The following is a 26,447-nucleotide window of genomic DNA, read 5'->3' on the forward strand; positions in this document are numbered from 1 at the left end:
TTATCTCCTGTCTTTTATACCTAAAGTTCCAACTGAAGCTCTAACCCCAGTGCCCAGAAAGCTGTTGTAGAGAAGATGCATTCCAGGTCTGGACTCAGGGCTGGTTGCCTATGGTCCTGGCAAGGGAAAGAGGAGGAGGACCATGAAAGAGCTGGGAATGTCTAAAGAGGAAAGAGCATCCTAAGTGTTCAAATGAAGATTTAATATCAACACCATCTGGAAACATTTTATTCCATGCTGCATTTGTGTTGTTAATTTCTGACTTTTCAAACACAACGAGAAATGTGATTCCCACAGCCCTGTAACTGGAACAATGAGGCATAACAACACCAATATAACAAGGAATTATAATTTAGGCAATGTCTTTCTTTTAATTACAAGATGCTTTTGCTACAACAATGTTGAGGACAAACTGAAAGGAAACAGAAAAATGTATAATATTTTTACTAGGGGAACTAATTTTTGTAGCCTGAAGATCTGTTGTATAAGAAATCTCCAAGTCACATCTGGAGGATGACAGCCTTATGAACAATTTTGTGCAGACCAAAGACTGATTCTCAACATGGAGTTGGACTAGGTGAGCCTGGAGGCCCCTTGCAACTCTGTGATTCTGACACTTCACTGAGGGAGAAGTCAGAACCAATGTTCCACAAAAGTGCTCCAGCTCTCCCACAGCATCTTTTCTAGTCTGGTCTGTGTGGCCCTGCAGTTGGAAGAAGGACTGACTGGTGTATATCCTTCCTACTGTGGTGGGCAAATAACATCGGGACAGAAGTAAGGGAAACAAAGTCTCCATGCCTCTGCTTCTCTCCATGCCTCTGGTCCAAGTGGGCTCCTGCAACAGGGAGGGATGAGCAACTAGTGACCACCCTTTCCACTGTACAGGCTGCTTGCACTGGGCCATCAGTGGGGAACAACTACTGTAGAGAGCTAGAGTCGGGCTTCTTCCCTTCCTGGGGGCTGTGGGGGAGGGGAAGAACTGGAGAACTGCTCCCCTCCTCCATCCAACCAGACAGCCTTTTAGCTGGGTTTTTTTTTAAAGTGAAGGAGACTGAATTCAAAAGAGGCTATTTGCACATGAAAACGTATAATATTATATTATATTATAAGAAATATTGAAAAAACGTATAATGTCCTCTAGAAAGGGGACCAGATACATTCCTAGACAAATATCCAAACTGCTGATTGATTATCAAAGAATTCAGGTTTTCACGGCTGGTAACATCATTAGGGTTTGTAGAATCTTTCAGGATCAAGTGCCGTGTTCTACTGGAGAAAGTTTTCCTTCCAGACGTTTCATTCTCAGCTGCGGAGAACATCCTCAGTGACGTTGCATTGAGGTATATGTTTGAGGGGAGGGAGAAAAGATCACTTGAGGGTGAGAGACCAAAACACAGAATTTTTCATTTCTTCTCAAAAGCTGAATCTGCCTCCAGTACTTTTGAATATTACTGGAAACTTAGGAAAGATCTTCCAGGTTCCCCTGAAGAATTAACCCCAGACACTTGTAAAGGAACAGGGTTATTTATGTATTATACAACTTGAGCCTAGAGATCCTCTTAGTAGAGTTGTCAATCTCCAAATGGATCCTGGAGATCTCTTGGAATTACAACGAACCTCCAGACCCCAAAGATCAGGTCTCCTAGGAAAAAAATGGCTGCTTTGGAGTAGGATTGCCAGGTCTTACCTGGCTCCTGGAGGGGGAATCACTCTAGCAATTTGGGTAAAAATTCTATGGTGCTGTAGAGTTTTTACCCAAATTGCTAGAGCATTTGCTGTGCAATGTTCCTGACATGATGATGCCACTCAGAAGTGACATCATCATGCTGGGCATATTGGGCGCAACAGAGTTCTTTGGGGACAGGAATCCCCCCAACAGTCAGCTCCATACTGGTGGGTTGGGGGCTCCGAAACTGGCGAAGCCCTCACACCCAGCAGGAAGCTGGGAAGCTCTCCCTAACCCCAACCCAATCCTCCCCAAGACTATACCATTAAATCTCCAGGAATTTCCCAACTCTGAGTTAGCAATCCTCCCAAGTGTAAGAATTCCAGCAGCCATCTTAGAACTACAACACAGCTTCTCCCTCCCACCACCACAAGGCAGAGGCCCTCTCCTCCAAACATTTCCTCATCATTAATTCTATCATCCTTATAATCAGGCGGGGGGGTTAGCAGGAACACCATTCCGGCTGGCTCAGAGTCAGGGGTGTGGCCTAATATGCAAATGAGCTCCTCCCGGGCCTTTTTAACAAAAAAGCCTTCTGTGAAACAATGGTGACATTGGGGTGTGGCCTAATATGCAAATGAGCTCCAGCTGAGCCTTTTCTACAAAAAAGCCTTGCTTATAATACATTTATAATACAGTTAAAAAAGATCTTAAATTATATTGCAGAGTGGGGAAATCTGTTACCTACAGCAAATAAAACTGGATTTCTCCCATCTGAACCTTAAAATTGGTTTCTTCATATCTTTTGATTTTAAAGACTTGTAATTTAATTTGAATCATGGCAACTCTACAGAACATATTGTTTATTTAGAATATTTCTGGTGTGTCTCGTCCAGAAATCTTGCCCAAGGAAGATAAGAACAAATAAAACAATTGCACGATTAGTTTAAAACAATTCATGGTGATCAATAATATTTCACCACTAAAATTCTAACAAGATAGGTGCCATGTAGGTTTCAAGGGGAAGAACATTCACAACACCATTGGTCTATCAAGGTCAATATTGCCTACTCTAACTGACACTGGCTGTCCCGGGTCACAGGTAGAGGGTTTTTACATCCCTACCACCTGATCTGACCAGGGTGGCCCAAGCAAGCCCAATCTTGTCAGATCTCAAAATCTTAATGGTGTTGGCTCTGATTAGTACTTGGATGGGAAACCACCAAGGAAGTCCAAAGTTGCTATGCAGAGACAGGCAACAGCAAACTACCTCTGAACGTCTCTTGCCTTGAAAACCCCAAGAGGTCACCATAAATCAGCTGTGTGACTTGATGGCACTTTGCACCCCCACATAAACTACCTGATTCTTTTAAATGGAGGTGCCAGATATTTCACTCAGGATCTCCTGCATTTCAAGGTATTGCTCTACCGCTCAGACAAGGCATCTCATCTTAATAAGAACACATGAAAGTACCTTATCCTGAGTCAAATTATCAGGTCAATATTGTCTGCTCTGACTGGTTGTGACTCTCCAGGATCTCAGATGGAGTGAGGTCTTTCACATCACCTACTACCTGATTATTTTGACAGGAGAAGCTGAAAATTGAACTTGGAGTTGGGACTTCCTGCATGCATAAATTCTACTACTGAACCATAACCCCTCCACAGCTGGGGAGCCACTACAGTGAAAGACTTGATCCTAGTTGTCACATGCATCCCCTGCCCCCCACTCCTGTTGCCTGCCACCACATAAGATGCTAGCTGCAGGATGCTATGGGATTTCTGGTGATTCCTAGAGCCACCACTTTGCCAATTCAATTTTTTTACAGGAAGTGATGTAATACCACAGCCAGCGTTGCAGCCCCCCCCCCCCCATATCCCCACCAACAGCGCACCCACCAGTTGCCAGGCACTGCCTGGCAAACTGTAGTCATATGCCTCACCATTAGCAGCATTAACAGGACTTGTGATAATTATCTTAGTTGGCAGAAAGGATAGTATGGGAGAAGGAGCCCTAGTCCCAAGCCATTTAGGACTTGAAAGGTGAGCACCAGCGCTTTGAATTGTGCCTGTAGCAGCCAGCCAACCAAAGCATATCTTTCAGCACAGGGGCAATATGATTCTTATATCCAGTCCCTCATAACAATCCATCAACTGCATTGCAGACTAATTGAAGTTTCCAGACAGTCTTCAAAGGCAATATATCATAGTAACCTAATCTGGGTGTGATTAGCATATGGATCACTGTGGCCAACTCCCTCTTCAAGTAATGGCCACAGCTGGCATATCAGCCAATCCTTATAAAAGTCACTAAGTGCCATGAAGAAGATCTGAGCTTCCTGATAGGCCAGGAGGATCCAGGTGCTCTCTTAAACTACACACTAGCTCTTTAAAGAGAAATGCAACTCCTTCCAGAACAGGCAAATTCCTTGTTCTACTAGTGCAGGGGTGGCCAACGGTAGCTCTCCAGATGTTTTTTGCCTACAACTCCCAGCCCCAGTCATTGGCCATGCTGGCTGGGCCTGATGGGAGTTGTAGGCAAAAACATCTGGAGAGCTACCGTTGGCCATCCCTGTCCTAGTGGCTTTATCAAGGACAAAGAGCACCTCAGTCTTGTCTAGACTGACCTTCAGTTTATTGGCCCTCACCCATTTTCTTACCTCCTGCAAGTTCAAGACTTCCACAAACCCACCAGATCCTGCAGTTATCAACTGTCATCTGCATAGTTGCGACTCCTCATTCCAGACTTTTGAAAAATCCTTCCCCGCAGTTTCATGTAGATATTAAACAGCCAAAGAACCCTGTGGGATACCGCAATATAAATGCCAAGGGGTCACACAGCAGAACCTCAGCATCATGTTGAGGAAGCCACTGGTCATCTAAGAATAGAACCACTGTAACAAAGTGTCCCCCTCAGTCTTCAGCTGAGCCGGCATTTCCAAAATGATACCATGGCTGATGGTATTAAAAGCCTGGCAGAATCAGCAGGAATGCAGTCCACCATCACTGTCCCAGTAAACATAGTCAAACCAACCAAGGCCATTTTTTACCAAATTTGAGATTTGAATCCAGATTGGAATGGGTATAGCTAATCCAGTTCTTCCAAGACTGCCTAAAGCTGCACTTTGCCCAGGATTCTGGCAACTGCAACATAGTCATTCAAGTCCATGAATGCTTTCTTCAGGAGTGACTTCATAACTTCCTCCTTCAGGGTGACAGGGCCAAGCCCTCCCCTCAAGGAGGCAGTTACAACCTCCCAGGCCAACCTGACCAACCCTTCCTGGCTTGATAATAATAGCCAAAAGTGGGAAAGGTTAGTTCTAAATGAGCCACACATTTTAAAGTTGTGTGTCAACTTCACTGGGCTGAGCTCCATTGACTGTAAGTCATCCATACAACTAAAATAAGACTGTGCTTTGATAGCATTCTAAGAATGAATTGAATTAACAGAGATGTCTGCTGTGGTGAGTCTGAGCAATTGTATCCACAAAATTCTTCACAATCAAGGAACAGCAAACTTGTACATTTTACAAGTCTACATCCTTCCAATAATCAAGTAAAATAGGTTTGCAATTTGGGTTTTTTATTTGCATTTGAGTAACACAATTTCTCAACAGCCACATTTATTGGGTGGTTTTGATCTGATCTGTATCCCACTACATCACATTTAGGTAACAATATGTTAAGGTTATAAAACGCTAACTTCAAAACAACTCTTTTCCCAAACAGAAATGTCTCTCCTTTTTCTTCTATCCTTCTTTTGTCCCTCTGTCTCTGAACATAGAAATTTAGAATAAGCTCCATGGGATAGGGACATTGCTTTTTCTTTGCTGATGCAATCTGTAAATGCCATGTACATTGCTTGCACCATTTTAAAGGCCTTACATTGCCACCAGAAGTTGCTCAAAGTTAATTCAAATGTTCACCGAAGCTCATGGCAGAAAAATCTGTAAGGACCATTTTAACAGTTAGCAAATTAGCAATGAGGATAAAAGGCTGTACGATTTTGAACAAAAATATTAAAGCTGTATCCTGTATTCCATTTAGGGTTCCTGGGCGCTGATGACATGCTGGCAGAGTTGGGTTGGAAAGAAGCTTCTGAGAGTGACATCCTCATGTTGGGGACATCATGCAGCAAATATTCTGGGTCTTGGAGAACTTTGTGATAAAATCGCCATCAAACCATAGAGTTTTACCCAAAAAATAGAGTGTTGCTGCACAACATCACCAATGTAATGACATCACTTCCATGCAATGTTATAATGTTGGTGATGTTGCTGTTTGGGGGTGAGGTTTCCCCTGCCAGCCAGCTGGCTGTTGGCAGGCAGAAGCACCCCCCCCCCCCAAAAAAAAAACAACAACACCCAGGGAATCCCCTGCTGGGAACTGGGGAATGTGCAACCAACAACAGTCACACAGAAAATGGAACTGGAGAATAAGCACAAGGCTCTGTGTAGTATTCACCTCTTCAGTATTTGCAAATCATTAAGACTATATCTTCCAATAAAATCATAAACACCACTTCAACAATTTCCGGTCTTTTTTACTAAGAGCATAAAGCTGCAAGCGGGTATAGATACAGTTGACTTTCCAATCCAAATAATTCTCACAACAACTTTTCACAGAAACAGTCCATTTTTTATACACGATATCTTATAATTTCTTCAAAACTGTATGCATATATACTGCAACATACAGCAGCTATAGCAGCAACAGGCAAAACCAGTCTAGTCTACTGTTTCGCTAGAAAGTTTTTTCCAAGCTGTTATTTTTTCACCAATCATATTAAATATATTTTCCTCTCTCTCTTCTTGTGCCCTGCATCACAAACTCAATAACTGGCAACTGGGGAATGGCAACCCTAAATCCCTTTTTTTAATAATATGTTTATGCATCTTCATAGACTGAAAGGGCAACTGGTCATTTGCGCATTCTTTCCATGTATATCTGCCGACAGCTCCAAATCCAAGTCTCCAAACCCCCCCCCCCCCCCGCTCATCTGAGAAAGAATCTATTCACCATTACGTGAGAGTTTAGTGACAGAGTTGTTCCCTACTGCAAGAAGGAGGATCTTAACTGTAATTCATCCTGCTTATTACAACTTAGATAAGGCTTCTCATCTTTTTGGTCCAGCCATTTAGTTCTCCAACATGTCTCCAATAGAGGCCTGCCAATTTCTAGGGATTTTTCAAGTAGGTCAAAAGTCACAGTGAAGATAACCATTCTGTTGCTGCTTGTCCCTAACTGATGGTAAACACATCATATAATTTTGTAGTTTCTCTCTCCATATTGCCCTATACTTATGATCTTAGCTTTTAAAAAATTATTAACATTTTGTTTTGGCTACTATTCAACAATACAATTGGATATATCAGTAAATTCTGCAGAATATCCCATGTATGTATGCGTCACCCAACAGAGTCTATGAAGTTGGCTTGTTTACAAAATTGCTTAATAACCAGCAGGATTCCTTTCTGTCTCGTGCTACCTGCAGGGACTTGGGACTGTTATAGAACACTTAGGATGCAGGAAGGTGCAAAAGGAGCATCATTTAAGAATCTGTATTTTGGAATCCTTTATTGGAATGCAGAATTGCAAATAGCTTTTTAAAGAGCTACCCCTGCTGAAGTAAAGTAGCACCTTAAGCAGCCCATTCTGCAGTGGTATAGACTGTAATTTTAATAAAAGCTTAATTTAAATGCCATTCATGATTTCTAGGTCATGAGGAAAAATCCTATCTTCCCCATGTTTAATAAAACAGAAATATTTCTTATTTTTTCTTTTTCAAAAACGATGTATTGGGGAATTATTGTTATATTCAGTTTATATTATATAATGTTATATATAAGCTAGGATCCGCTTATAGTTAAGTGACTTCTGAAGCCCCCTATTTCAAGCAAGAGAGAAAGAAAGAGTGCATTTGATTAATCAGCAACTGTGGTTTAATTGTTCATTTGACCATCACCATCTCAAAGTGACCCCGAAGGCTATCTCCAGCAACTGACTTAGCCAAGAGCCGTCAGTCTTGCTGTTCATAATCATAACAGCAAAACTCTACAGGCAGGAGTGCTTTTTCACAGAGAGTTCTGGAAAGATACAGAGATATTATATAAGGTTTTGTTACTGCCTCTCCCACAGCAGATCACCTTGAAATAATGCAAGGAATACACTGCTGTGCCTGTTTCTGTACTTGTGTAGTGTTATATCCTGAATTACTTTGATTTCTCTGGGAAGGGTCTCTGTGTCCCTTTCTTAACTTAGATGTGCAGTACATCCTCACTCTGAGGATCTGGAGCCGATAATGCACTTGTTACCAAAGGGAGAGCTACACAGATTGACAGAGGATGAGGAAAAGAAATCCCCCTGAGGCTCCGGGTTCTCCCCTTGCAGCTGGCTCCATCTCTCCATCCTCCCTCACCTGTTCTTTCTGGTAGTGGCTGCAGCAACACTAAGCACTACTTTGGCTTCTTGGAAGGGGTGTTGAAAGACCTGAGTCAGATTGAGGTGACAAGAGAGGAGGTCCTACAACTGATAGATGATTAAAAACTAATAAGTCACCAGGTCCAGATAGCATACATCCAAGGGTTCTGAAAGAACTCAAAGTTGAACTTGTGGATCTTCTGACAAAAATATGTAATCTTTCATTGAAATCTGCCTCTGTTCCTGAGGACTGGAAGGTAGCAAATGTCACCCCCATCTTTAAAAAGGGTTCCAGAGGAGATCCGGGAAACTACAGGCCAGTCAGTCTGACTTCAATACCTGGAAAGTTGGTAGAAACCATTATCAAGGACAAAATGAGTAGGCACACTGATTAACACAAGTTATTGAGGAAGACTCAGCCTGGGTTCTGTAAGGGAAGATCTTGCCTCACTAACCTGTTACATTTCTTTGAGGGGGTGAACAAACATGTGGACAAAGGAGACCCGATAGATATTGTTTACCTTGACTTCCAGAAAACTTTTGATAAAGTTCCTCATCAAAGGCTCCTTAGTAAGCTCGAGAGTCATCAAAAACTGGCTAATTAATAGGAAGCAGAGAGTGAGTATAAATGGGCAGTCTTTGCAGTGGAGTACGTTAAGCAATGGGGTGCCGCAGGGCTCAGTACTGGGTCCCATGCTCTTTAACTTGTTCATAAATGATTTGGAGTTGAGAGTAAGCAGTGAAGTGGCCAAGTTTGCAAATGACACTAAATAGTTCAGGGTGGTGAGAACCAAAGAGGATTGTGAGGAACTCCAAAGGGATCCTTTGAGGCTGGGTGAGTGGGCGTCAACGTGGCAGATGAGGTTTAATGTGGCCAAGTGCAAAGTAATGCACATTGGGGCCAAGAATCCCAGCTACAAATACAAGTTGATGGGGTGTGAATTGGCAGAGACTGACCAAGAGAGAGATCTTGGGATCGTGGTAGATAACTCACTTAAAATGTCAAGACAGTGTGAGTTTGCATTAAAAAAGGCCAACGCCATGCTGGGAATTATTAGGTAGGGAATTGAAAACAAATCAGCCAGTATGATAATGCCCCTGTATAAATCAATGGTGCGGTCTCATTTGGAATACTGTGTGTAATTTTGGTCACCGCACCTCAAAAAGGATATTATAACATTGGAAAAAGTTCAGAAAAGGACAACTAAAATGATTAAAGGTTTGGAACACTTTCCCTGTGAAGAAAGGTTAAAGCGCCTGGGGCTCTTTAGGTTGGAGAAATGTCGACTGCAGGGTGACATGATAGAGATTTACAAGATTATGCATGGGATGGAGAAGGTAGAGAAAGAAGTACTTTTCTTCCTTTCTCACAATACAAGAACTCGGGGGCATTCAATGAAATTGCTGAGCAGTCGGGTTAGAATGGATAAAAGGAGGTACTTCTTCACCCAAAGGGTGATTAACGTGTGGAATTCACTGCCACAGGAGGTGGTGGCAGCTACAAGCATAGCCAGCTTCAAGAGGGGGTTAGATAAAAATATGGAGCAGAGGTCCATCAGTGGCTATTAGCCCCAGTGTGTGTGTGTGTGTGTGTGTATTAAAAAAAATTTGGCCACTGTGTGACACAGAGTGTTGGACTGGATGGGCCATTGGCCTGATCCAACATGGCTTCTCTTATGTTCTTAACCCCAACATAAAGTTAAAAGATTTCTTTAAATTGCAGCCATAGCTGGGGCTATTGTGCGTATTTGCCTATCTGTACAGGGGGCAGTCCTTGGATATTAGATATGGGAATAAAATGAACATTTTAAGCATGTTCTGCCACACATAAGACTAAACAAGCAGGGAAGCTAATCTTGCGTCTTCATGGCATCTGTGATCAGGGGCTGGACAGTTCGAAACTAGATCTGTCTGGACCTTTGCAGTACAAGGTGAATGACAGAACTCAAGAGGAGGAGCAGTAAAGATTTGTGGAGAACAGGATACCCCATTCCCTCCTTTGCCATCTCTTACTTCCCCCCACCCCAGCTCGGGCCATCATCCCTTCTGGCTCTGATGTATCTTCCCATACACATAACACCCCTCCCACACACACACAGTCTTTTTTACTTTCTCCTGCTGCCATTGGCTTCTCTCCAACAAGTCCATCTTCCCTTGCCCTCCTGCCTGCTTCTTCACCATTCCCCTCCTGCTAGTGCAATAAAGGTGGGATGGAGAATCAGGCAGACAGAAGAGGGGTCAGATCTGGCATAGGGTTATCAGATCTGGGTTGGGAAAATTCCTGGAGATTTAGGGATAGAGCCCAGGAAGGGTGGGGTTTGGGGAAGGGAGGGACCTCAGCAGGATATAATGCAACATAGTCTGTCCTCCAAAGCTGCCATTTTCTTCCGGGTATCTGATCTCTGTAGTCTGGAGATCAGTTACAATTTCATGAGATCTTAAGCCAAAACCCAGCTGAAGATTGGCAACCCTAATCTGGCATGAGTTCCAGTTTCCCCTGGTTATCTGCTTGCATGGAATATTGTGTTGTTGTCAGGACTTTTTTTGTAGCAACTCCTTTGCGTATTAGGTCACACACCCCTGATGTAGCCAATCCTCCTGGAGCTTACAGTAGACCCTGTAGTAAGAGCTCTGTAAACTCTTGGAGGATTGGCTACATCCGGGTGTGTGGTCTAATATGCAAAGGAGTTCCTGCTACAAAAAAAGTCCTGGTTGTTATGTTAGGGTGGTCCATCTGAGGCAAGCAACCAGCAGGAGACCTACCTATACAGGAGCACTCCTCTCCAGTGACTCCGTAACATTGGTGATGTCACCTCCAGCCACATCAGAAGTAATATCACCATGTCAGCATTGATGGCAATTCCCCCCCATTAGTTCACCAAGTGGCAACAGGGGAAGAGGACTGCCAGCATGAGATCTCACACCAATCCTGGTAGCCTTAATAACAATGCAATGCGCAGTCCAAACTCAAACGTTTTTTAACATTTCAGATTTTTCTGCAAATCTGGTTTGCAGAATCATGCTACAGCTCAATATGATATTTTTGCAGAATTTCTTTATTCACACAATGGCCAGCCCCCTTGTCTGCCAGATACCAGGACAGAAACAGGGATTTTAGTTGGTACAATTTCTATTATTCAGGCAGTCAGAATCCTTCTCACCAATTATACATGATTAAATGTCAGTAGCAACAATATCTCTACAAATTCTGCATTAGGCCTAAGGTTGCCAAATCTGGTTTGGAAAATTCCAGGAGATTTGGGGAGGGCAGGCTGTAATACCATAGGATCCACACGCCAAAGCAGCCATTTGCTCCCGGGGGATTGATCTCTGTACTAGAGACCAGCTGTAATTCTGGGAGATCTCCAGGTTCCATCTGGAAGTTGGAAACCCTAGACCTACATAGTAAAACTTACATACCAAAGCCTTTTTGCTTTGTAAAAAGTGTCAGCTTGTCCAATATTGACAATATTGCTATAGTTACAAGACATTTTAAAATATCAAATAAGCACACAAACATAATAAATATTTCACAATGCAACAAAAAGAGGCTATTATGGACCCTGCTTCCATCACTGAAATCTGCTATGCATCATTTGGTTAACAAGAACACATACACATGAAGCTGCCTTCTAGAGAGTCAGAGCCTTGGTCTATCAAGTCTACTTTGACTATAGTGGCTCTCCAAGGTCTCAGGCAGGGGTCTTTAACATCACCTACTCCTGATCCTTTTAGCTAGAGATACAGGGGCTGAATCTGGGACCTTCTGCAAGCAAAGCAGATGCTCTACCACCAAGCCATCCCCACAACAACAACTACATAAAGCATTTCAGGAGAGAAGGTTTAAGCATTTGCTAGATTTTTTGGGAGGTATTTTGAACAGTCAGAATTACCAAAGATCAGAATTTAAACTTATATTTAAGTTTAATAGACTTTTTACTGCATAGTTGCTTAGATAACCAAGGATACAAAACTGGTGAATTGATTTTTTTTTAATTCATCATAAAAGGTTTGTAATGGACTTTTGTCAGCCATCTAGGAAGCTCATCACCTAGGAAGCTTGTCATATAAATGTCTAAAGATCACATTTAAAAAATCACTCTGCATTTGAAATGGATCTCTTTTTTGCTCAACACAATTTATGCCTCTTAGGCATTGAAAAACAAATACTCAAGACAAACATTTTCTCTTCTCAGTTGATAGAACACCTGCCATTTGTAAACATCTCCTATTTCTGCAGCTAATTGTGTTTGCCCAATTATATGTACAACAAGGGAACAACAGGCAGGATATAAGGCATAGATATTAAACAAAAAAAATCCCCTACCAGCTCAACAGTAATATTAAACATTTTAAAGTACTCTTCTGAATTAAAGTTCCAACATTAGAATAATATATCAACATCTACTGCACAAAAACATAAAACTTATAAGAATGGAAGAGAAATATTAAGTTAACACTGCAATCTTATGCACACTTACCTGGGAGTAAGCCCCACTGAATAAAGTAGCACTCACTTTTGTGTATAGTGCTTAGGGCAGTACTATAAATTCACTGTTTTTAAAAAGAAAGCCAGACACCTAGCATCAGGGTTGTAAGGCCACAGCACCAAACCTCCAGGACGACTAGGGAAGCAATTTGGCAAACTAGTGGTGCATGCATGCATTTACATCATTTCTGGGTTTTTTTGTTTAAAAAAAAAATTGTGACATAAGGGATGCTCTAGCATTTTGCAAAAACTCAATGGTCTTACCACAGAGTTTTGGCAAAGAGCTAAACAGAAGTGACATGGCACACCAGTGTGCATTTGTTTTCTCATCTCCTGCCACTGCCTGAAGCACTGGCAGGCAATGAGAGGGAATGCCAGGAGGCCTCCTGCTACTGGAGGAGGTGTCCTGGCATCCCTACCTAGCATTTATATCAAGATTAGATAATCCAGACGCCTCACTATTTGCCAATCACGCAAGCTGATATTGCATATTTCTCTTCCATTTTGTGCCTGAAGAAGGCAGGCTCTGCAACATGGGTATTTAAGCCCTGAACACACACACACAAAGGAGAGTGACCACTTACAATAAGAGTTTAGAATGAAATGTTTGGTTTTGATAAGTGAGTTTTTTGTTATTATAATTGTCAGTAGTTTTTAGTGAGGCAAAGTTTTATGAAATCACACACCGGCCTTAAAGTGTTTTGCTACAAACCTCAAAGAAGAACATGAAGTTCTCCCAAATTACAATAGATCTCCAGACTAACCAAGAGGAGTTCCCCTGGAGGAAACTGCAGTTTTGGAGGGTGGACTTTATGGTATATAAACCACAAAGTCTAGGAGAAATGGAATTCTTACAATGGCACCAAGGGCTTTTTTTTTTAGCAGGAACGCAGTTCCAACTGGCTTGGTGTCAGGGGTGTGGCCTAATATGCAAATGAGTTTCTGCTGGGCTTTTTCTACAATAAAACCAAAAATGGTGATGTCAGGGGGCATGGCCTAATATGCAAATAGATTCCTGCTGGGCTTTTTCTACCAAAAAAAAGCCCTGGTGACACCATATCCCCACTGAACTTCCTCCCCTCCCTAAACTCCATTTCCTCTGGCGTGCCCCCTAATGTCCAGGAATTTCTCACGCTGCAGTTGGCAACCCTGTCAGAAAGGTCAATCAGGTCCTGCTTAGAATTTCCTTGATATTTGAAGTATGGTAAGAGAAAGACGGACAGAGACCGAGAAAGGACTCATTTCAGACTCAATATAAAAACATAGTTTAATTAACTTAACTATGATTAGTAAAACTTAATGTGGGCCAGTCCATAAACTGTGGTAGCTGGACCATCACACCAGGATCTGAAATCATAATTTGGAATTTATCATCTGTAGTTAATCTTTGTGTGTGTGCGAGAGAGAGAGAGAGACATGATTGTATGTTTTTCATACATCAGAATTCAGCATTATGGCAGATATAAGGACCTTGCCAAAAGCTGTAACAATCCTTCTCGTTCTGCTTCTCCCTTCTCTGCAACATCTATTAAAAAGCACCATGTCATGGGGCATGTACCTGCTAGTGAATGATAGGACAGAAGACTTGCAGCATGATGACATCACATTACAGAAAAAAGGAGAATTAGAAGTCCCCATTTTCAACCAACATTCCATATCTACCACTTGGTCTAGTTCTGCTCATAGTTCTCTAGCACAGGGTTCCCAAGTAAGTCCAAAATAAAGCACTATCCCAACAAGAATTCTGTTGTATAGAAGCCAAATATGTGTTTCCCTTCTGGGGGCATGCATGAGGTCCCAGAAACCATTCTATTGAAGCAAGTTATGGAGGGGCCATGACTCAATGAAACAGCCTCTGTTTGGCATCTCCAGTTAATAGGACCTTGCTAGTGAAAGAAGAAGACTGCAGATTTATACCCCGCCCTTCTCTCTGAATCAGAGACTCAGAGCGGCTTACAATCTTCTATATCTTCTCCCCCCACAACAGACACCCTGTGAGGTGGCTGGGACTGAGAGGGCTCTCACAGCAGCTGCCCTTTCAAAGGACAACCTCTGCCAGAGCTATGGCTGACCCAAGGCCATTCCAGCAGGTGCAAGTGGAGGAGTGGGGAATCAAACCTGGTTCTCCCAGATAAGAGTCTGCACACTTATCCACTGCACCAAACTGGCTCTCATGAACAACCTTCGCCAGAGAACCTGGAAAGCTTCTGCCAGTCTCAGCAGACAATACTGAGCTTGATGGATAGATGGTCTGATTCAGTATAAGGCAGCTTCATGTGCATGTGAAAGTCCCTTTCAAATATACTCGTATTTCTGAGCAACATTTATTCCTGGTGCATTTTAAAACTTTATACAGAATGTGTTCAAGAATGGAATTTAAGTTACTATCCCAACACAACCAAGTGTACACCACAGGAAGTCCCAGTGTGAAAAATCTCCTAGTGCTTAGCATCATGAACTACCTTTGCATTAATCAGGTCATTCCTAAATCACACCGCTTCTATACCAATGTTATTACTTCCTTACATACTCATCTCCCCTTTAGCAGCAGTCAATCAGTATTTGAATCGTGCTAAAACTTTGACCTTCAGAACACACACTGAATTCTTTTCTTTTTTTAAAGGCAACACCTCAAATGAATATGTCCCAAGAAGCATTGTGTAAGTGCTGATACCTGGTATTGTCTGTGCCATTGGCTCGGTAGTAAGGGCGGGAGCAGTGCTTGGCTGCTGTTGGCTAGAGCTAACTTCTGGCTCTGTGCTAACGGAAGGCGATAATGCTGCATCACTGGGAACTTGATTCGGCGCAGGCTGGAGGATATCTTCCAAGGTCGCTTGCTCTTCTTGCCCAGGAAGCTGCAAAGCTGATAAAGGAATGCTTATCTGTTTGCTGGCGTTGGAAGTGCTGGCTGGCATCTGGAGGGCTACCTGAGGGTTGGCTACTGGGGCGTTATCAGGCCCTCTGCTTGGAGAAGCCAGAGCTACTTTGGGAGGCTTTTGAACTACTGGCCGTGATATGATGGACGAAGAGGCAGAGACACTTTGTAGATCAAATTCAGCACCAAGTGAAGGGGAGGTATGGGGAGTTGGCTTAGGGGGCACAGGGTAGGAAGCTCCAGGGTGAGTTTTGGGTTTTGACATTTGTGTCAATGCCAGTGCAGGCCCATCTGCACCACCGGTAATTTCTGCATTAGCCACAATATAATAATCCTCAGGGATTTCTTGCTTGATTTTTTTTACTACAGTATCACCACTGCTGCCATCAACAACTTGAGATCCTGAATGAAATGAGGAGGATAGACCCAGGCCTGGCCTTTTACGGGAAATGGTTTGAGTTCTTTGTGGATGAGGCTCAAAATCGCTGTCTTCATCTGTCACTGAGGACTCACAGACCATGTCAAACAGTGTTGCTTCGTCTTCATATTCCTCCACGGTTTCGTCTAATTCGGAAGGCTCGCTGCAGTAGGAGAAATCACAGGAATCTCTGGTTCGGTTACAGTCCAGCTTTGTTTTCCCTGGCCTTCCAGAGTACCGTTCCACAGGGCTGGTTTGTGTGTCTGATGTCACGCCAATGATGCTGGGACTGTCCGAATTGAAGCTTCTGTTGTCCTGGAAGCACACTCTTTCCTGGGAGCCAGCCCTACAGGTTGCTGTGAGTGGCCAGTGGTAGGCATGGCCTGCACTGCAGCCCCACATAGCTGTTAGGTTGCCATGGGACCCCTCTGACAGTAGATGTTTCAGATTTGGAATGAGACTACAAATGGTTCCATGACTGTGGGCCCAGCTGACCAGTTTAGAAAGATTTTCAGAGGAAGTGTGAAGGCAGTCCTCCATGGTAATGATGCAGCCACTGTTGTTTCGTTCCTAGAGCATAAAGGGGAAAACGTTAGGTCAGAACAGAGGTTTTGTGCCGTCAAATCTGAATTCCAGTTTTACATATGCAAACAAACGTGGTTTGTTTCTTGCATTAAAAATGTTCAAAAAGAAAACAGCCATAGTAAATCATAGGTAAATAACCAGTGTGTTTTATGTCACAGCACAGTTGTTTATATTTATTCTGATAAAAGCTCAATGTTTTTACACTAGACAGGAAAGAACTTGGAGCAACATAGATATAAAGGATGCATTCAATTAAAATATGCTTAATGCTAGAGTCCTATGCTCACTTACATGAAAGTAAGTCTTAGATATGTTTAGGACAAAGTTATTAGTCATTAGGCATGATCCGTTTAAAGTTGAGCAACCTTAGATCCCAGAGATTTCAACAATGGAGTGCAAGGACTTGTTATATGGAAGATGGCTGGAAACTGCTCAGCTTAAGGTAAGGTTGTGAAGTCTTGGAATCCAGGAAGGGGGCAGGACTTCCACCATCCTTAGTACCTCCTCCTGGGGGTGAATTCTTCTGGTTCGGGGGTAAGCCCAGAGCAGATCTAATACAAAAAGCTCAATTCAGGAGTCCAGGGACAGAGCTTAATCATGATCGGCAGGTCTAGGGGTGCAATTCCAGGACAACAGCCCTCTAAAAATGGACTAGGGATGGTGCACCTAGGGTTACCAGGTCCCTTCTGGCCATCAGCAGGGGATGGGGGGATAGGGTTGCCAGATCCAGGTTGTGAAACTCCTAGAGATTTCAGGATGGAGCCTAGAGAGGACAAGGACCTCTGTGAGGTACAATGCCACAGAGTCTACCTCCAAAGCATCCGTTTGCTTCAGGGAAACTGAGCTCTGTAGTCTGGAGATGAGCTGTAATTCCAGAGGATGTCCAGGTGCCACCCCGAGGCTGGCATCTTAGGTGTCCCCCTTGTTTTTGGCACCTAGCCCAAAAGTAAGGGAACAAACCAAGCCAATTGCATTCTGGCCAGCTGGCAATCATATCTGAAGCAGAATTGAATTCGTTTTGGATTTACTCTGTATTTTTTTTAGCACAATATTGTGGTAAACCTTTTTTGGGGAGTCTAATACTTCAGCCTGCAAGTAGAACAACATTAATTCAATCTCCCCCACAAAAAAACCCTGCAGAATTATCATCAGGTAGAAGAGCTGTAGTTGTTGCTTGTAACAACAGGAACTTAATTATATTCTATCTTTCTTACTGAGGCTCAAGACGGATTGCAAGATATGAAAAGTCATTGGGGAGGGACGGTGGCTCGGTGGTAGAGCATCTGCTTGATAAGCAGAAGATCTCAGGTTCAGTCCCTGGCATCTTGAACTAAAAAGGGTCCAGGCAAATAGGCATGAAAAATCTCAGTTTGAGACCCTGAGAGCCGCTGCCAGTCTGAGTAGACAATACTGACTTTGATGAACCGAAGGTCTGATTCAGTATAAGGCAGCCTCATATGTTCATATGTTCAATCAGACAGCAAAGACCTCCAATAAACAATGCAAACAGATGATGATTGTAGAACAGCAAGTAGTACACACACACACACACAAAAACCCTGTCCAAGTGAACAAAAACTGCCTGATGCATGACATAACATAATGAAGAAAGAAGGTTACAAAGGCAGAGAACATTGTACTAAAACGGGTGGTAATGACTGCTAACAGATGGCTGGCTCAGGGCAGCATCAAGCCAACCCAGAAGTGAGCCAGCCGGAAAAGGAACGCCTGATGGCCCACAAAAGAGGGAGAGGCTGCAGGTACCCCGGGGAGTGTGTAGAGCACTCGCACGCCACATCCACAGCTCCTCAGGTGCTTTCTGGGCACTTCCCAGCTATCCAGAGGGCAGGGGAGGTACCTTGGAGGCACCCCAGGGAAAAGGGACCACTTTCCGGGAGCCAGCTCAGGGCCAGGACAGGAATGACAGGCAGATGTGTGTGTGTAGACATGCTTTTTGGGGGTCTTCGCCTGCTGTCCCCGGGGCATCTTAAACAGCCCATCTGTAAGCAGCCAATGTGTACAATAAACATTGCAAGAGATTAAAGTACTATCTCTTATAGTAGAATCCTTCTGAGCTGTTCCACTATACCGTGGCTCTAATATTTTGGTAAAAGTGCTCTCCAGAACATTTCTGTTTTGCCTGTTCTTTAAAATGACAGAAGGTGGGAGGGGAGGGGCTTCCTGAAACCTTCAGGCAAGGCGTTCAACAAGGTAGGAGCCACCATAGAGAATGCTTGTGAACGGGCAGTTGCTATTTGCAGAGGACGTGCTCTCCACGCAAGAGATTGTCATGTTGGTGCCGCTCAGGGCTTTTTTTGAGCTGGAACGCACAGGAACACAGTTCCGGCTGGCTTGGTGTCAGGGAGTGTGGCCTAATATGCAAATGACTTACTGCCAGGCCTTTTCTACAGAAAAGCCCTATGTGAAACAGTACAAAAATACAAAAATACAAAATATTGTGCACAAATACTCTTAACTGGTGTAAATAAAGTTCTATTATAATGAAATGAACAGCCTACAACAGTGGGCATACATTCATACAGTATAAATAGAAATAGAAAACAACAGTCTCAAAACAATATTCCAAGGAGGACCCCACACAGTCACAGAGTTTTCAAAATGAGTACAATGACTCAAAAATAAAGTTCCACAGGAGTCCCTCCGTTGTTTGTTGACTTCTGAAGGACAAATTCTAGCCTTCACGCAAACCCCGGATTTGATTGCGTTCCGCTGCTCCTGCAGCTTCCTCGTAAGTCAACTGAAAAATCCAGCCAAGTTCTTTCTCAAACGCCCATTTTGATATCTTAATTTGCAGCTTCTGCAAAATGGGCGTTTGAGAAAGAACTTGGCTGGATTTTTCAGTTGACTTACGAGGAAGCTGCAGGAGCAGCGGAACGCAATCAAATCCGGGGTTTGCGTGAAGGCTAGAATTTGTCCTTCAGAAGTCAACAAACAACGGAGGGACTCCTGTGGAACTTTATTTTTGAGTCATTGTACTCATTTTGAAAACTCTGTGACTGTGTGGGGTCCTCCTTGGAATATTGTTTTGAGACTGTTGTTTTCTATTTCTATTTATACTGTATGAATGTATGCCCACTGTTGTAGGCTGTTCATTTCATTATAATAGAACTTTATTTACACCAGTTAAGAGTATTTGTGCACAATATTTTGTATTTTTGTATTTTTGTATTTTTGTATTTCATATATTGTGCTGCCACTGTTCTTTTGCACTATGTGAAACAGTGGTGCTATCAGGGGGTGTGGCCTAATATGCTAATGAGTTCCTGCTGGGTTTTTTCTACCAAAAAAGCCCTGGTGCCACTTACATTCCATTTAGCCTTTTTTTTCATTCTCTGGTCCAAAACACCCTTCCTACCATTTATCAAACCTCTTGGCTGCATTTTATTTAATGCTCTTGGCTCTTGTGAGAATTCATTACTGTTCCAAGTTCAATTTTATTTATTACTCGGTATATTGCAGTAACTGCTTTAAAATTCACTTTGCCTGCGTTTATCCTCCACACAGTCGTAACTGCAGGTTACTTTTTTAAAATTAATGTGTTTTAAATTGCTTCAACTGTGCAATGGCATAATCATAAGAGAATGCCTAGTCCTACTCCTCTTATCAGGATAAACTGTTATAGTTTGGAGAAATTACATTTGAGGGGTGACATGACAGAGGTTTACAAAATTGTGCATGGCAGGGCTTTTTTTGAATAAGAACACACAGGAACGCAGTTCCAGCTGACTTGGTGTCAGGGGTATATGGCCTAATATGCAAATGAGTTCCTGTTGGGTGTCTTCTACAAAAAAAAGCCCTGTGCAAACCAATGGTGTAGTCAGGGGGTGTGGCCTAATATGAAAATTAGCTCTTGCTGAGCTTTTTCTACAAAAAACCCCTGGTCCATAGGATAGAGAAGGTAGAGAAATAAGTACTTTCCTCTCTTTCTCACAATACAAGAACTTGTGGCCACTCAATGAAATTAATGAGCAGTAGGCTTAGAACAGATAAAAGGAAGTACTTCTTCATCCAAAGAGTAATTAACATGTGGAATTCACTGCCACAGGAAATGGTGCCAGCTACCAGCATTGACAACCTCAAGAAGGGATTGGATAAACATATGGAACAGAGATCCATCAGTGGTTGTTAGCCACAAGGCATAGATGGAACACTATGGTCGTTTTCGCACTCACCTCCAGCCGGCGTGACCCCCCTCTTCACCGCGCAGGATCTGCGCGGATTTCGCACTAAATGCCGCGGAGCAGCCTTTTGCGCCAGAAACTCCCGTCGCAAAAGCCGCTCAAACGTAAATCGCCAAAAAACAGTTTGGCGTTTGAGCGGCTTTTGCGCCGGGAGTTTCCGGCGCAAAAGGCTGCTCCGCGGCATTTAGTGCGAAATCCGCACAGATCCTGCGCGGTGAAGAGGGGGGTCACGCCGGCTGGAGGTGAGTGCGAAAACAACCTTTGTCTGAGGCAGTGATAGTCTGTGTTCTTGGTGTTTGGGGCACAACAGTCGGAGGGCTTCTGACATTCTGGCCCCGCTGTATCTCCTGATAGCACTTGGTTTTTAGCCAAGTGTTAGACTGGATGGACCACTGGCCTGATACAACATAGCTTCTCTTATGTTCTTATGTTCTAATGACACAGCATCACCACAGGTGATCTCTTAAACAGAGAACCTTCCTTTCTTTTTCTTTCTTTCTTTCTTCCTCCCTCCCTCTCTCTTTCTTTCTTTTTTCCTTCCTTCCTTTTCTGTGGTATTTTAATAAAGTATTTTGTTTTCCATTCATTTAAAGCCCCGTGCACTGCCACATTCCTTCCAGTCTACCACTGTCATTCAGCTAACATTGGCAGCTCTTCAGCGAACTTTTCTTCTTTGCCAAGAATGGCATGGCACCATTTCAGCTACAAGTGTTTGCTCAACAGGTGTCCAACAGACTGCAAACAGATTGCTTGAGAAAATGGTTTCTGTCAGAATAGGCAAAAAGGGGACATTTCTCCTAAAAGATGGTTAGGGTAATATTTGCTCAAAATAATAAACCCAGATGCTTTATAAATCTCTACCAGAATTGTCTTCCATTCACCGTAGGCTAGAAACAGGCAGGCTTACGAATAAATGGAAAAGAGGGAGATGAAGGAGAGTTGTGTTATTTTTTGACTTTTCATTTTTCCAGTGGAAAAATGTATGGTGGGTAGATGGATTATCTCTGGTTTCACTTCAAAACGATGACTGAAATGCTTTTTAATATAACACATTATTAGATGTCTCAACTGACTGATCTCATCGACTTACATTGTGTAATCTGCCTTGACTCTCAGTGAGAAAGCCAGACTATAAATATATTAAAATTTTAAAAATCTTAAAATAGTACAGTTTAAGGCTTATAAATGTATTGCAAGTATTTCAATTTCCACTAAAATTTCCATTTTTCTTCTGTGAACAAGTCCCCCCATGGCTCTCAAAAAATTCAGAAATTTTACACCTCTAGTAAAGGTAGTCCCCTGTGCAAGCACCAAGTCGTTATTGACCCATGGGGTGACATCACATCACAATATTTTCTTGGCAGACTTTTTGTTATGGGGTGGTTTGCCATTGCCTTCCCCAGTCATCTACACTTTACCCCCAGCAGCTGGATACTCATTTTACCGACCTTGGAAGGATGGAAGACTGAGTCAACCATGAGCTGGCTACCTGAACCCAGCTTCCACCAGGATCAAACTCAGGTCATGAGCAGGGTTTGGACTACAGTACTGCAGCTTACCATACCTCTACACCTGCCTAATTCTGATCTCGATTTTATTTCCTTAATGGAATCTTATGGTACCCTTCTTTGGGACTGTTCATATGGCAGGGCTGGCATCAGCATACCATGGGTAAGGCAGATGCTGAGCCCAGGGATTTTGGTGGGGCCCACTGCTGCAACCTACCCTCCCCACACCTGCTCATCTTCCCTGCTGCCCAACTGCTTGCTCGTGTGAGCCTTCTCATGCTCTTGGTCACACATACTATTCGACATTGCAGGGGAAAGAGTATGTAGGTGGGCACACAATAGCAGCTGTGCTCCTGATTGCATGCACTGCCCAGAACCAGTGCTAGGAGGACTAGTGAGCAAGTGAGTGCAGGGAAGGATGCATATGTGGGCAGATGGATTGTGGGAAAGAAAGGGGAATGTGATTGGGAAACACAGCAGAAGTCAGAGGAGGGGAGGGGAATAGGGTTGCTAAGTTCTCCATGGCCATCAGCAGATTATGGAGGGTAGGGTTGCTAACTCCAGGCTGGGGAACTCCTGGAGATTTGGGGGTGAAGCCTAGGAAGGAAAGGGACCTCAGAGGGGTCCAATGCCATAGGGTCCACCCCAAAAAGCATCCATTCTGTTCAAGGAAACTGATCTCTGCATTCTCAAGGTGAACTGTAATTCCAGATCTCCAGGCCCCACCTGGAGGCTGGCATCCCTAGGAAGGAGGAACTTGGTTCTATTTATCCAGGGCTCATCAAAACTGCCACTTGGCAACAGCCAGGTCAGGGCTTTACCCGCAATAGGTCTAATCTTTTGGACTGGCCTGCTAGAGTGGGCATAGATGGTGCCTTCACTCACTACATTTAGGAAGATGTATCAGATAGTTAGCATTTGGTGAAAGGGGAACTGTTTCAGTGTATTTGGCTAAATTATTTTGAATTCTGAGTGGTTCTTTTTGTGTGTGTGTTTTTTCATTCTGTTTTATTTTAATTCTGTGTCTTTACTCTGCATATTTAAAAAACCTTGTTAATTGGACTGTTCAGTTCTGTGTCCTTGCAATCTGGTTTTGTATTGTTCACCTCCTTGAGTATGAGGAGATAAGGCAGGATATAAATGTTTTATATAAATAAATCTCTTATCTCATTCAGGTTGATTTCTTCTTAAAGGGAATGCAGTTGTTAGGCATCACAACAGAACAGATCTGTCTCAGACGCTTTGCAAAAGACCCAAAATAAGAAAACAAATCCTGTATAGTTACTGTTTATTCATACTATTTACAGAGTTTAGCCTTTCTTGGTGCAGATTTTTAAAATAATTGCAGGATATACACTAGGGTTGCCAATCCCCTGGTGGGGGCAGCAGATCATCCAGTTTGGATCGTCCAGTTTCAGGGTTATCAGAAAGGAGGGGCTGGGGAGGGAAATGTCTACTAGGCAGACTGATTCCCATAGGGTATAATGAAGAACTGATCCATGCGTATCTGGGGGTTTATTTTTTCCAAATTTTCAGCATATAATCCAATGCTTGTCCTCAAAACACCCCGCAAGTTTCAAAAAACTTGGACCAGGGGGTCCAATTCTATGAGCCCCAAAAGAAGGTTCCCCTATCCTTCATTATTTCCAATGAAGAGAAAGGCATTTAAAAGGTGCATGGTCCCTTTAAACATGATGGCCAGAACTCCCTTTAGAGATCAATCATGCTTGTCACACCCTTGCTCCTCGCTCCACCCCCAATGTCTTCTGGCTCCACCCCCAAATTTCCCAGATATTTTTTGAGTCAGCCCTGGCAATCCTAGTATACAGCCACACTCTATGTTGGTATTCCATATGTTCTGTTAATTACAAATGTTGTATACAAACCATAACATGTATTATTTGTACTCAAATGATAATCTATTAATTAGCTTTCACAATTCAGCTGATTAGCAAGATATATCTTAGGGCTTTAGTTCACAAAATGCAGCCTCTGATAATTACCTAAAGACTGTACACAGTATTGTTATTATAGAAACAGAAATGATGGCATGTATCCTCTAATGCAGGGGTGTCAAACATGTATGCTTGGGGGATCCTATCAGGCCTTCAAGCAAATGGCTGTCATCTGCTTCCTTCTCCCTATATCTTGTTTCCTTCTGCATCACAGCTTGCTTTGCCAGGCTTGCTCAATTGCAGAGGACATACAGAGCAAAACCTCTATTTTCTTCATTGGCTGAGGCTTCTCCCTTGGGGAGGGAGGGAAGGAGGCAAAGCTTGCTTTGCCAGGCTCTCTCAGTTGCACAGCAGAGCTACTGAGCCAAGCCTCTCTTCCTTCTATTGGCTGAGGCTCCTCCCTCTCCTGGTCCCCTGGGGAAGGAAGGAAAGAGCCAGAGCTTCCTTTGCCCAACTCCCTGGATCTCTTGGGAGAGATACAAAGAAAGCACCTTTAAGACCATGTGCTAATGTTTTAAGCATGTTTTAAAAAAAAAAAAATCTTTAACTTTCTTTGCGTCCTTAATAAGTCTGTATCTCCATACCTGGCATTGCATTTTATGACACACATGGCCTGGTCCAACAAGGTCTTATTTATGACAGATCTAGCACTCATACAAAACGAGTTCAACACCCCTGCTCTAATGTGATTTAGCAAAGAATGACCTATTACCTGGTCTTTAGAAACACTGGTGTGTGTGGTATTGATTCCTTAGCTTCATTTACATACCTCACTTTTCCTCCTGGGGCCTAGCTTCCAACTTCCTCCCCTTCTCCATTTTCTCTTCACAATAGGCCTGTGAGGAAAGTTAGGTTGAGAGTATGATGCTGGCCCTAGGACACCCAGCAAGCATCCATGGCACCAGAGTCTCTCATATCCTAGTTTGACACTGTAACTGCTACAACCACACTGGCTGTTTAATTATTAACTATTTGATTTTTGTATGTTATTAAAGGTTAAAAAAGGTAAAGGTAGTCCCCTGTGCAAGTGCCAAGTTGTTACTGACCCATGGGGTGACATCACATCATGACATTTTCTTGGCAGACTTTTTACGTGATGGTTTGCCATTGCCTTCCCCAATCATCTACACTTGACCCCCAGCAAGCTGGGTACTCATTTCATCGACCTCAAAAGGATGGAAGGCTGCGTCAATCTTGAGCCGGCTACCTGAACCCAGCTTCCGCCAGGATCAGACTCAGATTGTGAGCAGAGCTTGAACTGCAGTACTGCAGCTTACCACTCTGCACCATATCTCTTAGCTGCCTTGCGTTTTCTACTTGAACAGAAAGGTGGGATTTAAATAAAAACCTAACCACTGCAGGACCTTTTCCTTTCTCCTTGCCTGCCATCAGCCTCCCCTTTATTGCCACTGCAGTTGCTAGAATAATTGAGTCCCTGTAATACCATATATTCTAAATATGAATATAGAGTGATGCAATGCTACTGCCCTTTTCATTTAACATGCTTATACGACCTAAACAGTAGCATTTTATGAACCTTGTTAGCGGCTGGCGCTGTTTCCCATTAAGGTCAGCAGAAAACAAATGCTGAAACTTAATTTTCAGAACAAAAGATCTTAAGAACCAGAACAGTGTGTCTTAAAAATGGCTCTTAAATACATGCCTATAAATGCAAACAAAACAGAACATTTTTAAAGACTTGTGCTCCAAATAGCTTCCGGGGGAAATAGATTGAAGTCTGCCAAAGCAACAAATGAAAACACTGGTTTCCTTATTTTGTAATAACACTGATTGCTGTACAAATGAGCAAGCAGAGTATCTGAGAACTAAGAAAACCAGGGCTGCAACTATAAGACTGGGTACAGACAGGCAGCTCCGTGCACACTGGAGGCATCCCAAATCAGGCCACCCCAAAATGGAATGGACTAATCCTGGTCAGATGCTCCTGTGCAAGGCATCCGTATCTCTCACAGGGGATGCTTTGGCATGGTCAGATGGTAGGTTGTGCACCATCCCCTTAGTGCAGCTTAGATTTCCTTTTTTCCCTTACATTTTTATTAGACATGCACTCATGCGCTCAGTGGCAGTGATTTTTTTTTTAAGAATACCAATGAGTGCCTAGAGTGGATTGGTGGATTCACAGTGCCAGTTTGCCTTGCTTGCATGCTCCTGCATTCAGACTCCCAGAAAGACTCCTAGAATTTGATGCCACTTCCTGAGCGGTAGCTATTTGACCCATCTCAGAGACATGGAGGACGAGATGAGTGCGAGAGTGGGACAGGTAGCAGCTGTGCATGTCTGACCTTGCTTTTTAATCTGCCTGTGCCTA

The 26,447-nt window shown here is 43.1% G+C and overlaps 1 protein-coding gene across 1 annotated transcript in view; it reads right to left on the reverse strand.

Annotated features, from left to right (window-relative positions):
- The window catches only part of KIAA1958 (KIAA1958 ortholog), a 74,932-nt gene that overhangs the window by 10,867 nt on the left and 37,618 nt on the right, over positions 1 to 26,447 (reverse strand). Inside the window, exon 3 of the mRNA XM_060237152.1 lies at positions 15,250 to 16,438. Coding sequence (XP_060093135.1) covers positions 15,250 to 16,408 — 1,159 coding nt within the window. The 5' untranslated portion in view covers positions 16,409 to 16,438. The remainder of the gene's footprint in view (positions 1 to 15,249; positions 16,439 to 26,447) is intronic.

Source organism: Heteronotia binoei, chromosome 4 (genome assembly GCF_032191835.1).
Source record: "Heteronotia binoei isolate CCM8104 ecotype False Entrance Well chromosome 4, APGP_CSIRO_Hbin_v1, whole genome shotgun sequence".
Lineage (NCBI taxonomy): Eukaryota > Metazoa > Chordata > Lepidosauria > Squamata > Gekkonidae > Heteronotia > Heteronotia binoei.